Source organism: Antennarius striatus, chromosome 22 (genome assembly GCF_040054535.1).
Source record: "Antennarius striatus isolate MH-2024 chromosome 22, ASM4005453v1, whole genome shotgun sequence".
In the NCBI taxonomy this organism is placed as follows: domain Eukaryota; kingdom Metazoa; phylum Chordata; class Actinopteri; order Lophiiformes; family Antennariidae; genus Antennarius; species Antennarius striatus.
This window is the reverse complement of record NC_090797.1, coordinates 14722501-14735864: the sequence shown is the minus strand read 5'-3', so window position 1 is coordinate 14735864 and position 13364 is coordinate 14722501. Positions and strand designations below refer to the sequence as shown.

Here is a 13364-nt window from a genome sequence, read left to right as displayed (position 1 = left end):
TGTCCATCACCATAGCAACAAGAAGGGGCCCAGAGCTGATCCCTGATGCAGTCCCACCTCCACCTTGAACTCCTCTGTCACACTTAAAGCACACCTCACCACTGTCTTACAGTCCTCATACATGTCCTGCACCGCTCTAACATACTTCTCTGCCACTCCAGACTTCCTCATACAATACCACAGTTCCTCTCTGGACACCCTGTCATCAGCTTTCTCCAGATCTACAAAAACACAATGCAGCTCCCTCTGGCCTCCTCTGTACTCTCAATAATCCTCAGAGCAAATACTCAGGCATCTTCTCACCATCTAAGATCCTGTTGAACAACCCAGTCAGAAACCACTGCCACCTCTCCAATACTCTCCAAGACTTCAATACCTCCACAGGTAAATCACCAGGACTTACTGTCTTTCCACTCTTCATCCTCTTCAGTGCCCTCCTCACTCCATCCTGACTAATCTTTGCTACTTCCTGGTCCACAACAGTCACCTCTTCTAGTCTTTGTTCTCTATCATTTTCCTTGTTCATCAACTCTTCAAAGTACTATTTCCATCTTCCCATCACACTACTGGCACCTGTCAATAGACTTCCATCCCTGTCCTTAGTCTGCTGCACGTCCTTCCCTTCTCTGTCTCTCTGTCTTGCCAACCTGTATAGATCAGTCTCTCTTACTGTCCAACCTAGCATACAAGTCATCATAAGCCCCTTGTTTGGCCTTTGCTACCTCTACCTTCACCTTACGCTGCATCTCCCTGTACTCCTGTCTACTCTCCTCAGTCCTCTCAGTGTCCCACTTCTTCTTAGCTAACCTCTTTCTCTGTATACACTCCTGTACCTCCTTATTCCACCACCAAGTCTCCTTACCTACTTTCCTTCCAGATGACACACCAAGTACTCTCCTACCTGTCTCCCTGATCACATTAGCTGTAGTTTTTCAGTCATCTGGAAGCACCTCCTGACCACCCAGAGCCTGTCTTAACTCCTTCCTAAAAGTCCTGCAACACTCTTCCTGAAGGAACTTTTAGTTCCTTATAATCCATCTAGAGCATTACGCTCTCAACATACCGGCCTACTAGTGGTTCCTAGAATTTATAAAAGTAGGACGGGGGCTAGAGCCTTTTGCTATCAAGCCCCTCTATTGTGGAACCACCTCCCTACCTCAGTTTGGGGGGCAGACACCCTCTCACTATTTAAGACTAGACTTAAAACTTTTCTTTTTCATAAATTTTACAATTAATGGCAACTTAGGTTACTACGTTTATTTTCATATAGACCTACACTGCTGGAGACTCAACATCCAGACTCACTGAGTTCCTCTCTCCTCCCCCTTCTCTCCAACCATCTCTGTTACTCCTCCTCCTCTCTGACCTCACTTTCCAAGTCTGCAATCACACCCTACTAACTAAACTTCTTCCCTGGAGTCTCTGTGCTCTATGTTCTCCCAGGTTTTTTCTCAGGTTCACCCCTCATCCGCCCATCTGCTATGGACCTGCTCTTCCCATCCCACCAGTACCACCCCTAACCTAATCGTCGGCTGGGGTCCGGCTTCCTTTTTCCTCCGCGCCACCATACTGTTCCACCCCTCATCCACCCATCCGCTGTGGACCATCTGCTGTGGACCTACACCTCCCAAACAACAGTATCACCACTCACCTAACCATCAACTGGGGTCCTGCTGCCTTTCTTCCTTGGTGTCATCTTACTGTTCCACCCCTCATCCGCCCAGCCGCAGTGGACCTTCCTCTGTGGACCTGCACCTCCGAGCCCACCAGTATCACCCCCATATCTCCATGTGCTGTGGACCTTCTCCTCCCAGCCCACCTGTACCATCCCTCAACTATCCATCGGCTGGGGTCCTGCTTCCTTTCTTCCTCCTTCCTCCATACAGTCATCCACACAGCTGTAATTGTGCCTTGACTTTAGCAACCTTAACCATATTGATACTGCCTCTATCTGGCCTATCTGTCACTCTCTCTCTGTCTCTCTCTCTGATGCTGTTCTTATCTTCCTTTGATTTCTTTTCCACCCAACCGGTCGAGGCGGATGGCCGCCCAAAAGAGTCTGGGTCCTGCCCGGAGTTTCTTCCTCATGGAGGGAGTTTTTCCCCGCCACTGTCACTTATGCTTGCTCTGGAGGGTTCAGTTGGGTTTCTGTCTGTTAAAGCGCTTTGAAATGTCTGCTGCCATGATTAAGAGCTATATAAATAAAACTTGATTGAAACTTCATTGATTCCTTTTTCAGCTTCCACCATTTCAGCTTCTGGTCTGCCTTTTCCCTCTTCATCTTCCTCACCACCAGAGTCATCCTACACACCACCATCCTATGCTGTTTGGCTACACTCTCGCCTACCATTACTTTGCAGTCACTGATCTTCAGATTACACCGTCTACACAAGATGTAATATACATGTGTGTTCCTACCACCACTCTTACAGGTCACCTTAGCTCTCTAGCTTCTCCTCCACCTGTTCCCTGCTCTCACTGCTTATCACAATGTCATCTGCAAACATCATAATCCATGGAGATTCCTGTCTAACCTCGTCTGTCAGCCTGTCCATCACCATAGCAACAAGAAGGGGCTCAGAGCTGATCGCTGATGCAGTCCCACCTCCACCTTGAACTCCTCTGTCACACCTACACACACCTCACCACTGTCTTACAGTCCTCATACATGTCCTGCACCGCTCTAACATACTTCTCTGCCACTCCAGACTTCCTCATACAATACCACAGTTCCTCTGTGGACACCCTGTCATCAGCTTTCTCCAGATCTACAAAAACACAATGCTTACTGCGGCTAACCTTCATTTCTCTCCTTTCCAGGACAAATCTCCACCTCTGTAGCTTCTCCTCCAGCTGATCCCGTGTCAGGAAGGGCATCCAACGTAAAACTTTTGACAAATTGAACATGCATATCACGAAAAAGAACTCTTCTTCTCAATTACTGTGACGATAGTATGTCCTTTTTTGCTTTTCCGCCATGTTTTTGTTTGCAAAAGGACATGCAGGCTAACTCTTCAATATCACTTTTCAGCGTGTGAGGAAAAAATATGGCGTTCGCGCACGAATGACCTTTGCCTTAGAGAGAGGCGATTTCGATACACAGTATTTTATTTGAATTTTTAATTGTATAAAACACAATTTTAAAAATCTGCGTAATGTAAGCATTTTTTTTAATGCAACTTTTATATGTATTTTTTCTGGCGCAGTGGCGCCGTGCCCAGAGTTTGCCCTGCCTCAAGCCCTAAGACAGCTCGGATCGGCTCCAGCTCCCAGTGACCTGCCACGGTGGATAAAGCAGTTCTGATAATGAATGAATTTCATCTTTTTCCCTGCCTCTGAATTATTGGTATATTATGTGTGTAAGGTCAATTCAATCCACTGTTAAAGAGGGAGAAGTCCATTGATATGCATAATATGGAACTTGAGTGCAAACCACTGTGTTGAATGAGAACAGCTAATAAAACAGTTGAAAATAGTTTCTTACCATTTGAATCTCATTTCTGTGACTTTAGACTTGATCTGATGTTGAAGTTAAGCTATGAGATCAGGGACAATCTGGAATTAGGCCATCCAACCCACCAGCACTTGCTTCTTCTTTTATTTTCAGACAGAGTATTGTATCAGCTCGCAGTAGATGTGACAGATAGCATCATTTTTTGTTGGATCATTGGGCTGGTCTCACTCTAGATAGTTTCTGATAGTAGTAATTGAACGCCTATATTACCAGCATGTCCCAAAACCCCCTTTTGGTCCTCAGTGATGCCATTGAGCTGAGGACTTAGAAAACAAGACCCAGGTTGTAATTATTCTTGAACAAGTCCCAGTTCAGCTTTGATTGTGGATTACTCATGTGTTTCCATCGATGCTTACATCGTGTACCGCTCAGCTCTGGTTTACTGAGGTCTCTCTCTGACTTCACAACCACCTGCTATATTTGGTCCTACTGTAGTATTAACTGTATTATTGTCGTCCTCCATTATGCATGCTTCATGTCAAGTCTGTATATTCATCATGATTTGTTGCACCTTGACAATTGACAATAACGCTGTGCTTCAACACTGCTGGAACCAGAGGTGGAGCAGGGGCCTAACCCTAACCCTAATCCTAACCCTTACTCTTACCCCTAACCCTAAACCTTCAATAACCACAGTTAGAACTTAAAGAAATTCCGTTCCAATAAAATAAACTGAAATAAACTGCAAAACGACAAATGAAAACATATAGACCTTCATGTGTTTGATATACAGTATATTTGATTATGTATTTAAACTTTAAATTATTCAATTCAATTATTTTGCCTGTCTTTATTATGAGACATCTTCCACTGTGAGGGATTGATATATTGTACATGTTCTAACTGATTTTCTACACTCGGATTAGAACTCATCAGTATACAGTACCCATCAGAGATCCGATCCTGTCTGAGGTCTTTCTGTCGTTATAACAGCTCTAGTTTCCTTTCATAGTGGATCAGTCTGAAGCAGGTTCCACCTCTTGGGCTTCTACAGAATAACCTTTATACACATCTCGACCACTTGAATGAACATAACATTTATGGACGACGGAACCTCTTCATAGCTGGAACATGTTATCATCATCACAGAAGGTTGTGGAGCTCCATGTGGTTCTGAGCCTTTGTTCCTTGAAGGGATTCTGAAGCTGAGGCTGGTTCTAACTGGTTTGTCTTCCTGATAGGATATAAAGTACTACTTGGTGTGACATTTCTGTTCATTTTTATTTACTTATTTACACATTAATTTAATGGAATACACACTACATGATGTGGCAGTGATATTAGAACTTGTTAATTTAAGCACACAGTTTTTTTTTTGCTGGATGATGTGTTTCATATCTTCATACGCATCTATTCGCCAGCCTGCTGCAGACTATTCACAGGCTCTGTTACACAGACGTTCCCACCATTTGTATAAAAGGTACAAAGACAGGGTCATTGTTCTCATGTCTGAGGCTGATATGAATGTATGATAGTGTTGCATCAAAGTAGAAAAGGAGTGATGCGGCAAGACGAGACGGGGGTCTAACTTTTAGTAGCAGCAAATTTAGCTGCTAGCAGCATTCAACAGCCAAAACAAAAAGGAAGTCCTGCTGAACTGGTGAGAAACAGCAAATCTTCATGGACTTCAGGATGAAAAGCTGCCGTGTGTCATTATGACACGAATGATTTCAGCCTCCAGTGATGTGCAGGGCAGGACAGCACTAAGCTGAACTCTACAACTCTGTCAGTTCCAATAAGGCAGCAGTCAGTTGGGTCATTTGTCTCTCTGTGGTTTTCATCAGCACTTCTGTCTTCTTTGTCATTATCATTAGCGTTTCCACCTGAAGAGGCCTCCTCAGAATTATACACACCCATACACACATTATCTCCTGTGACTGGAATGGAAAAATCAAACGGCACATTTGCTCTGAGGGAGTCTCAGGGGACAATTCTTTCAGAAGAGGATGGACACAATACAAAGGAAACTACACTAAATATGGAGTGTGCGTGTAAAACCCTACATGGACAGATGGAATTCCCTTCGTGAGAAGAAAAGGTCCAACATGAAAGTTCCTGGCGGTCTTTTACCTGGAATATTCTATACAGTAATGTACAAAATTGGAGCTTCTAGATCTTGTCTTCGCTGCGTGTCAAAGTGACAGGAGTCACTCGAACCTGAACCTGAACCCGAACTCCAGCTCGGTGAGTCACATGAGTTCATGAGTCTTAGTGAATGATTCCACAGGAGTTTCCAAGAAATGTCGACCATATGTGGATCTGATCCACCTGATTCTTTACTCCAGTTAACTTTTCAGCATCAGTTCACCGACACAATTCCCTTCTCTTTTAAGAATCACTCACCAACATTTAGTCCTCCAGTGTTTCAAGGAAATTCCTTCCAAACATTAGGGTCCATTTCAGTACAACATATCAAGCACAACATGACATTTCAATAATATTTCATCAGTTCTTACATTTTTTGTTTTTATTCATATTTTCAAATGGAAGATCATTAAGACTTCCATATTTTTTATCATACAAATAAAAAACTCTATATCCAGGATAAACTAGAGGTGAATGATGGATGAAGACATGGAGCCAGTATTCTGTGTGTTGTTGGTCGACTACTCTTTAGCAGACGGTGCCATTCTCCTGTCTGGACTTGGGGCAGGTAGATCGTGGTATGGGCTGGACTGAGGGAGCCAGGGTGCAGAAGAAGCCAGCAATGAGGGTAAGGCCAAGGCCTCCCCATGCACAGAACATGGACCAGCCATAGCCGTGGCCAATGTCGTCTGGCAGGCCGTAAAGGTAGCGTGGGTAACGGGACAGCTCAAAGTTGATGCCAGCAACGCAGGTGCAGAGGGAGATGATGCAGAAGGTTCCTGAAACGAGAAAAGGACATGCTGAAGCAGGAAGAACCCAGTGGCATCCCTACCCACCTGCTGTATGTTCAGTCACCCCCATGGCTGCACACACAACACACAGACAGAAGCTTGACGTGGTCAAAACTCCAGCAGGGTTCATCGACACTGTGACACTTCACTATTATATGAATGCAATGCTTGGTCTCTGCTGTCATGGTAACATGGTCTAACAGGTGTTCCACAACTGTCTAACCACCATCCCCTCGTGCTCAGCTGTCTGAGGGTAGATGTCGATGCCAGGTGTGAACTGGTTCAAACGACTCCTGCCTCATCACTCTACAGTTTGAATCAGACTGAAGTAGGTTTTGTTTTTGTCTGTTTCTCTGCTTTACTGTTTAATTGCCCATCAGAGGGCCTTAGAAGGAAATGGTAGACAGCCAGGAGAATGAAACAGCCTGTCAGTCCTGGTACCCTGCTAAAGACTCGGTCCTCTGCCACTCAGCTGAAACGGAGGGTTTGTTATGGTGCTAGAAGCTGCCTCATCCCGGCAGCTGTCACTCTGATCCAGCAGATTTTTTGAGCTTTTATTGCCAGACAACATAATTGACTGTTTAATTGCTTGTTCGTTACAGAACACTAATCCAGAGTTTGCACTTACCTACTGCCAAGAGGCAGCACAGCACATCAGTGTGTTGGTTAGTCTCAGCAGAAAGTCTTGTGTGTGTTTGAATAAACACTGATGTTCACGTGGTTAATCAAGCTGATTTGACTGAGTTAAATTCATGCAAGAGGACCAGAAGCCATCATCAGTGGAGCTCTGCCGCCATAGCAACCAAAGTAAAAACAAAAGACCATCATCTTTCACCCCAGGTGAACTGCATGTTTTAATGCAAGCTCACGGTAATTATGAGCAAGTCATTTAGAAGGTAAAGTGGCTTCAAGGAGGAGAGGAGGTGAAATGATGAGGGAGTGGATGTATAAGTTATTTTGTATCTCAGCATCACTGCAAATTTAGTGAAGATTAAAGGCGAGTAGTTGGTGGAAGAGAATTAATTTCCGTTTTGGAGCAATCAGAAGGGCACAAATTACAGCTACACATGAAATACAGTAAAGCTCAAACACCATCCATCCATCCATCCATCCATCCATCCATCCATCCATCCATCCATCCATCTTCCTTCACCACTCAATCCGCCGTCACAGGTCACGGAGAGTTTGAGCCTTTTTTGAGGCTACTTTCCCAATTCCCTTTATTTTTAGTCCTATTTGGACACTCTAGTTCTGTTGAGTTTGTATTTTAGCTGAAGCCATTAAATCATTGAACTGCAGTGCTGGGTACTCAGTAACAGGTTGACAACTGGAAATGGTTCTCTGGTGGCAAAGTCTTTAACTTTGGTTTTGTTGTTGGGCTCCACAAAATCAAAGCTGCTTTTCTGTTCGGACACTCAGAGAGGGGGTCCTGAGGGTAGGGGCACCTCTCTACCTTCTTCCAAATGAACACTTTGAGATGATCCATCATGGACAATTAACACTGCTGGTGCAGATAAAGAGTTGTCCTGTTCTGTCAAAGAGATACCTAAGCTTGACAGATAAAGACAGAACTTAAAATTGAATTACTTGAACACTTGTGCAGAATGCTGGGTGACTCATGTTAAATAGTCGAATGATGCAAAATATTAATAGTGGAATTGTTACATCAAGAAGCAACGATAACCAATGAGCAGTTCAACGCTGTTGTTGAGACATTATTTGAGGGAAAAGAGATAGAGGAAGTGTGAAAAAATCAAACAAATCCCGATGTCAGCTTCAACAACAACCTGAAAATCAGAAATATTAACGGATGATGTCCTGGCACAGCATGTAGAAACCATTCAGAGTGCATATCTGTTGTCTTTGATGAGTCTACAGATGTTACTGACAATGCCCAGCTTTTGGTGTGGGTCAGGTTCCTTCTCAAAGACAAGGAGCTCTGTGAGGACTTGCTGTTTGTAACAACACTAACACACACAAGAGAAGAGGACATATATGCAGCAATAAAACAAAGACAGACATAGATCTGAAACAGTGGGTCTCTGTCACAACAGATAGGGCTCCTGCAATGGTAAGAAAAGAGAGGGGGGCTTTGCCTCGGATGAAAGAGGACAACCCAGGTACCATTCCTTACCATCAATCAGACCGTACTGTGTGCCACTCTATCAAATCATTTTTTCTGAATTCATTATCACAGCGATGAAACTCATAAACTTCCTTAGGACATCCTCAAACCTTCCGCATTGCCTCTACGGAGGATTTCTGGAAGCTGTTGCGGCAAAAGCCAAAAGCCTTACATTGCGCAGCGGCCGAGTAAAGGCAATGCACTGGAGCGGTTCTGGTCTGTCTGAGAAAAGGCAATGCACTGGAGCGGTTCTGGTCTGTCTGAGAAAAGGCAATGCACTGGAGCGGTTCTGGTATATTTTGGAAAAAAAAAGCAGCTTTCTTAGAGAAGGTCAAGAGTCAGGGAGCAGCACAGTTTTCACTTTTTTTGCAAAATGACTATGGCTGCCTTTTTGGTTGATATTACATCACATCTCATGAGCTCAATTTACGGTTAGTTGCCCACAATATTTTTGTGGACAACTAACCGTTCTCCACAATCATATTTGTTACTTTTATCTAAACAGGAACTCACACTTCAAAAAACAAACCACAAGAAATGTAGAAACATAAGTCTAATGTGAATTAGACCAACCACTGACTGAACATAAGTTCTTCATTCAACACGGAACGTAAGACACCTTTGACACACCATAGGTTTGTAAACGTATATAAATCATTCATAGCTCTGAAATAGTTCAAATCCACTCTGATCCTTGCTGGACACATTCTTCTTAAAATGTCTTCTGCACTGCAGTCAGACGAACCTTCAACCTTATTCTTCCTGCGCAGATAAATTGCCATCTTTGATTGGCCCAGAAGAACATTTAGAATCTACCACTGGTTTTTGTGATTCCTCCCATATTTCAAACCTGTTTGTAGAAAGTATGAAAGAATGAGGAAAACATTTTATCTAAAAACAGGAACAAATTGTCAAGTCTCTGACAGTCTAGACAGCAGTGAAAAACAGTTTCTCTGCGAGAACAGAATGAACAGTTCTCCAATATATTTGGATTCAAACTTGTAACCAAACTGTTGACGGCCACAGCACCGTGTAAAATCCTCCATTGGAGATCCCCAAGCTTTTTGTCAATGGTGGCAGTCAGATTTTCTAAGTCAACTCACCTCATCCCACTACCCAGAGAAAGAGTCTTGTTTGACAGATGAGCTCCACCTGCATGGGCTCTCCTGTCATATGTTCCCCTGTTATATATAATTAATTATGCACAGGCAAAGTCTGCATGTCTATTGTTTGATAAAAATGTGTGGAGGGGGTTCATATATTTAGAGGGTTTCAGTTACTTTAAACGGGGAAAAATGTGTTTGAAAATGTGTTTGCGTTGTGAAGGTAATCTGTATTTTGCAGCTAGAGCTGAAGCAGAGACACAAGAGATTATATAGAAAGTCAAAAAGTGAGGGCTCTCAAAGGAATGTTAAATCAAAATGACAAATCTTTCTGATAAATGTTGATACGCAAACAAAATGAATTTAATACATCAGAAAAAAGTCTTGGTATTGTGAAGTATTATTTTAAAAGAAGCCTAACCTCCTAGGATCAGAATCCTGATGGTGAGGAAGTTGGGCCCGTCTGTCTTTACAATATCACGTGTAAAAACAATCCCCAAAATTTCTCCAGCTTCAGAGGATTTTACTCCTCATGCTTTATCAAGCCTGGACATTCAGACTGGCTAGAGTGGAAAAACGAAGTGGAACAGTGGACCGCAGATCATCACCACTAGTGGGCAGCAGAACACTACAGTCCAGTTGGGTTTGTCTAGTGTGTGTGTGTGTGTGTGTGTGTGTGTGTGTGTGTGTGTGTGTGTGTGTGTGTGTGTGTGTGTGTGGGCTTACCTCCCATGAGGAAGAGGAGGCCAGCCACGTACTGCATGAGTCCTCTGTCCCAGCAGCAGCCCAGCACACCAATGACCCACCCGAACAGGATGATGGCCACCGCCATGCCCATGAAGCCGGCCGTCATTCGCCGCAAGTCTGAGGAAAGAGCCAGAGAAGTGTTACCAATGACCCAGCAGCGGCACGAGCATTACGAACACTGGTGTTTGACACTACGGTCAAACCCGACGTCCCAGTGCTGCCTGGAGGGGACCTGAAGCAACATCACTCTGTTCACGTTCCTCCAGCAGCGTAGGAGCAAACAGGAAGCTGTGTTGAAGGGGTCATGATGGCAGTCTGATTAATCAGGCTCCTAACACTCCCATTCATTATCTGTATGGGTGGAGTTCAATCCATGTGTATCCACTCACATTCAAATGTGTACTACACATTTACAGGAATCTTAAAATGTATATTCAGAATGCATGATTATAGGTAAACCTCGGTTTACCTTTTTAACTGGTTCCAGGAGACGTGAGCTAAATTAACTCGCCTCCAGACTCAACTGTAGATAACATTCCCAGTTCTTTACTGAACTTTATTTATGGATGCATTTTAACAATATTTGTTAATATGAATGCATTTGAAGCTGACAAACAGTTTAATTTATTTTTTAATATAATACAGAAAAAAACATCTCTGTCTTGTCTTCAGCTCTTCTTCCTCATCGTGGGTCACGGGGGTTGCTATGGGCTAATAATTTGATATGTTTTATTCTGATTTAATGTACAGTAACATGATATTATGTGCTTTTAACAGTTTACTAGTGATTTAATGATTCCAATATTTGTAGAATGACGTAAAATTGTTTATTTTTCCATGTATTTTTTTATTCTGAAAACCAACATATAATTGAGAACCACAGAACTCCAAACTAAGAACAGTAGGCTGAGCTAGACCTGCACTGAAAAAAATCCCCAAATCTGATTCAGTCAGTCAGCATATTAATATTCATGAGGAGATATCAATAATTAGCCTCCACTGTTTGTTATGAATATAGCTTTACAATCGTATGTCCAGCATGCCTGAGAACTTCACCTGAACAGAAGGATTATACACCAGTCACAACAGATCTTGTGACTGGTATCCAGTTCATTACCAGCGTTAATGAAATAGTGATGCAGGAGCTATTTCTTGCTTTGGTTGCTATGATAACAGTAGCGTGATCATCCATCAGCTCTTCATGCTGAGGTCAGAATCTTTTCTTCATTGACCAACTCATGTCGGCTGTTGTTGCTGCTGTTGATCTTCCATCTTTGACGTCCAGCTGACTGAACCTTGATGCTGAATGTGTTGGGAAACGGGTTTAGATTCTGATTCTGTTCATAGAGCTGTCAAATCAGTCAAGTAGATCAGCATCTGAACTACAACCATGCAGCATTATACTCCAAATCAGAATCAAAAATCAATTCCATGTGATGTCTGGTGATTCAGAAGTTATGGTTCACGTGTGTATTAGGTATATTAGTTCATGCAGATATTAATTTCCTTCCGCATCTGATGATTAAAGAATAGGACCATTGGTGCTCATCGCTCGGGGAACCGGTTTATTCCATTATCTAAATTAATTTGCTCTTCAGTCACAGAGGAACATGCTGACCTAGCAGTCCACACCATGAAAAGAACCTCTAAAGCAGACCAGTGTCAGAGGCGCCGCTGCGCAGTTTGTCACTATTTAGGCTTTTTATAAGGAGGTGTTGAGGGAGGAAGTGAAGGCATGTCGATGCATCCAGGATCATCCAGACGACTGGCTACCCCCACTCATCCATGTCTAGTGGGTAAAGACTCCATTCACTCGTGCTCACAGGAGGCGTCTGGTATTCCACACATCCAGCCTATTGGACACCACATCCTTAGATGCTGACCAGTTAAAGGGACAGTAAAGTTCATTTTAAGTGACATATATGTTATTCATCATGATGAAAAATAGAAGAAAAAATAAATTTATATGTGTAGCATCCTCCCTTTGGTCAGAAAAGCTTAAAATCTGCGCTGCAGCAACTTCCGCATTCAGTGGTCACGTGGGCGACATACGTCACTGGGGCCAAACATATCTCTGTCAGGATGTGATTCATGTAAAGACACCTGGGATGAGTTGCTAGATGGTTTACTGTGTGTATGGAAAAGTTAATCGCGGTACCCATGCTAACGCGCTAGCCCGTCAAAGGGATTTTCCATATTATATTAGCATTGAGCTAGCCGCCAGTCATTACTGTTGGACTGTGTGGAATAAATATTCTAAAGAACGACAGGTCCTTGTCTTTGTGTTTTCTTGATGTTCCTTTGACACAACCGTTCACCTCACAGGTAACCATGATATTTTCGGTGTTAACAGCGTCTAGAATTGCATTGTTTCTTGAACCCTAACCCTAACTGAAACCATGGCTTTTAACATTGACCATCAAACAGAGCTCAGAAGACCTTACTCTCTGCAAATAACACCTTTTAAAATAAGGTCAAAAACTCTTGTGACCTCTGTTTACCTCTGATTATGAACACAGAACAGTAGACTGTTGCTCTAGACTCAAGAATGGCGTCAGTGTTCCAAAAATGGAACAAATTGAAACTGTGTGGGTGACAGGGAGATATATCTAGATATAGTACTAAGATCTTCATTGTGTGCATGAAATCGCTCCTACTGTGTGGAATCCAGACTCATGACTTGACAGCAATTCTTCTGCTTCTTCCTCTTCTAAAATATGTGTTGCTTATAGACAAAAATGCCTTACAAAAACAGACATTGTTCGACAAGCGAACACTCAATAAAATCTGAGAGGGAATAGACAAAATAGCTGGTTTGGACAGAACACACATAGACAGGACAATGATGGGTTCCTCTGACCGCTAGAAGATTGACTGACTCTACACACCCAAGGGCCAGGAGTAGTCCATAAAGAGAACTCTGATGATGATGATGATGATGTAGAATAACCCCAAAATATTCATGCTTCAGGATGACCGGCTTCACTACATCGTGGATT

General features: G+C 43.0%; 1 protein-coding gene across 1 annotated transcript in view; it reads right to left on the bottom strand.

The window, feature by feature from the left end:
* Positions 1-4874: 4874 nt before the first annotated feature.
* tmem178bb (transmembrane protein 178Bb) overlaps positions 4875-13364 on the bottom strand; it is a 48631-nt gene continuing 40141 nt past the window's right edge. Inside the window, exons 3-4 of the mRNA XM_068307197.1 lie at positions 10345-10482; positions 4875-6378 (exon numbers count right to left, since the gene is read on the bottom strand). Coding sequence (XP_068163298.1) covers positions 6128-6378; positions 10345-10482 — 389 coding nt within the window. The 3' untranslated portion in view covers positions 4875-6127. The remainder of the gene's footprint in view (positions 6379-10344; positions 10483-13364) is intronic.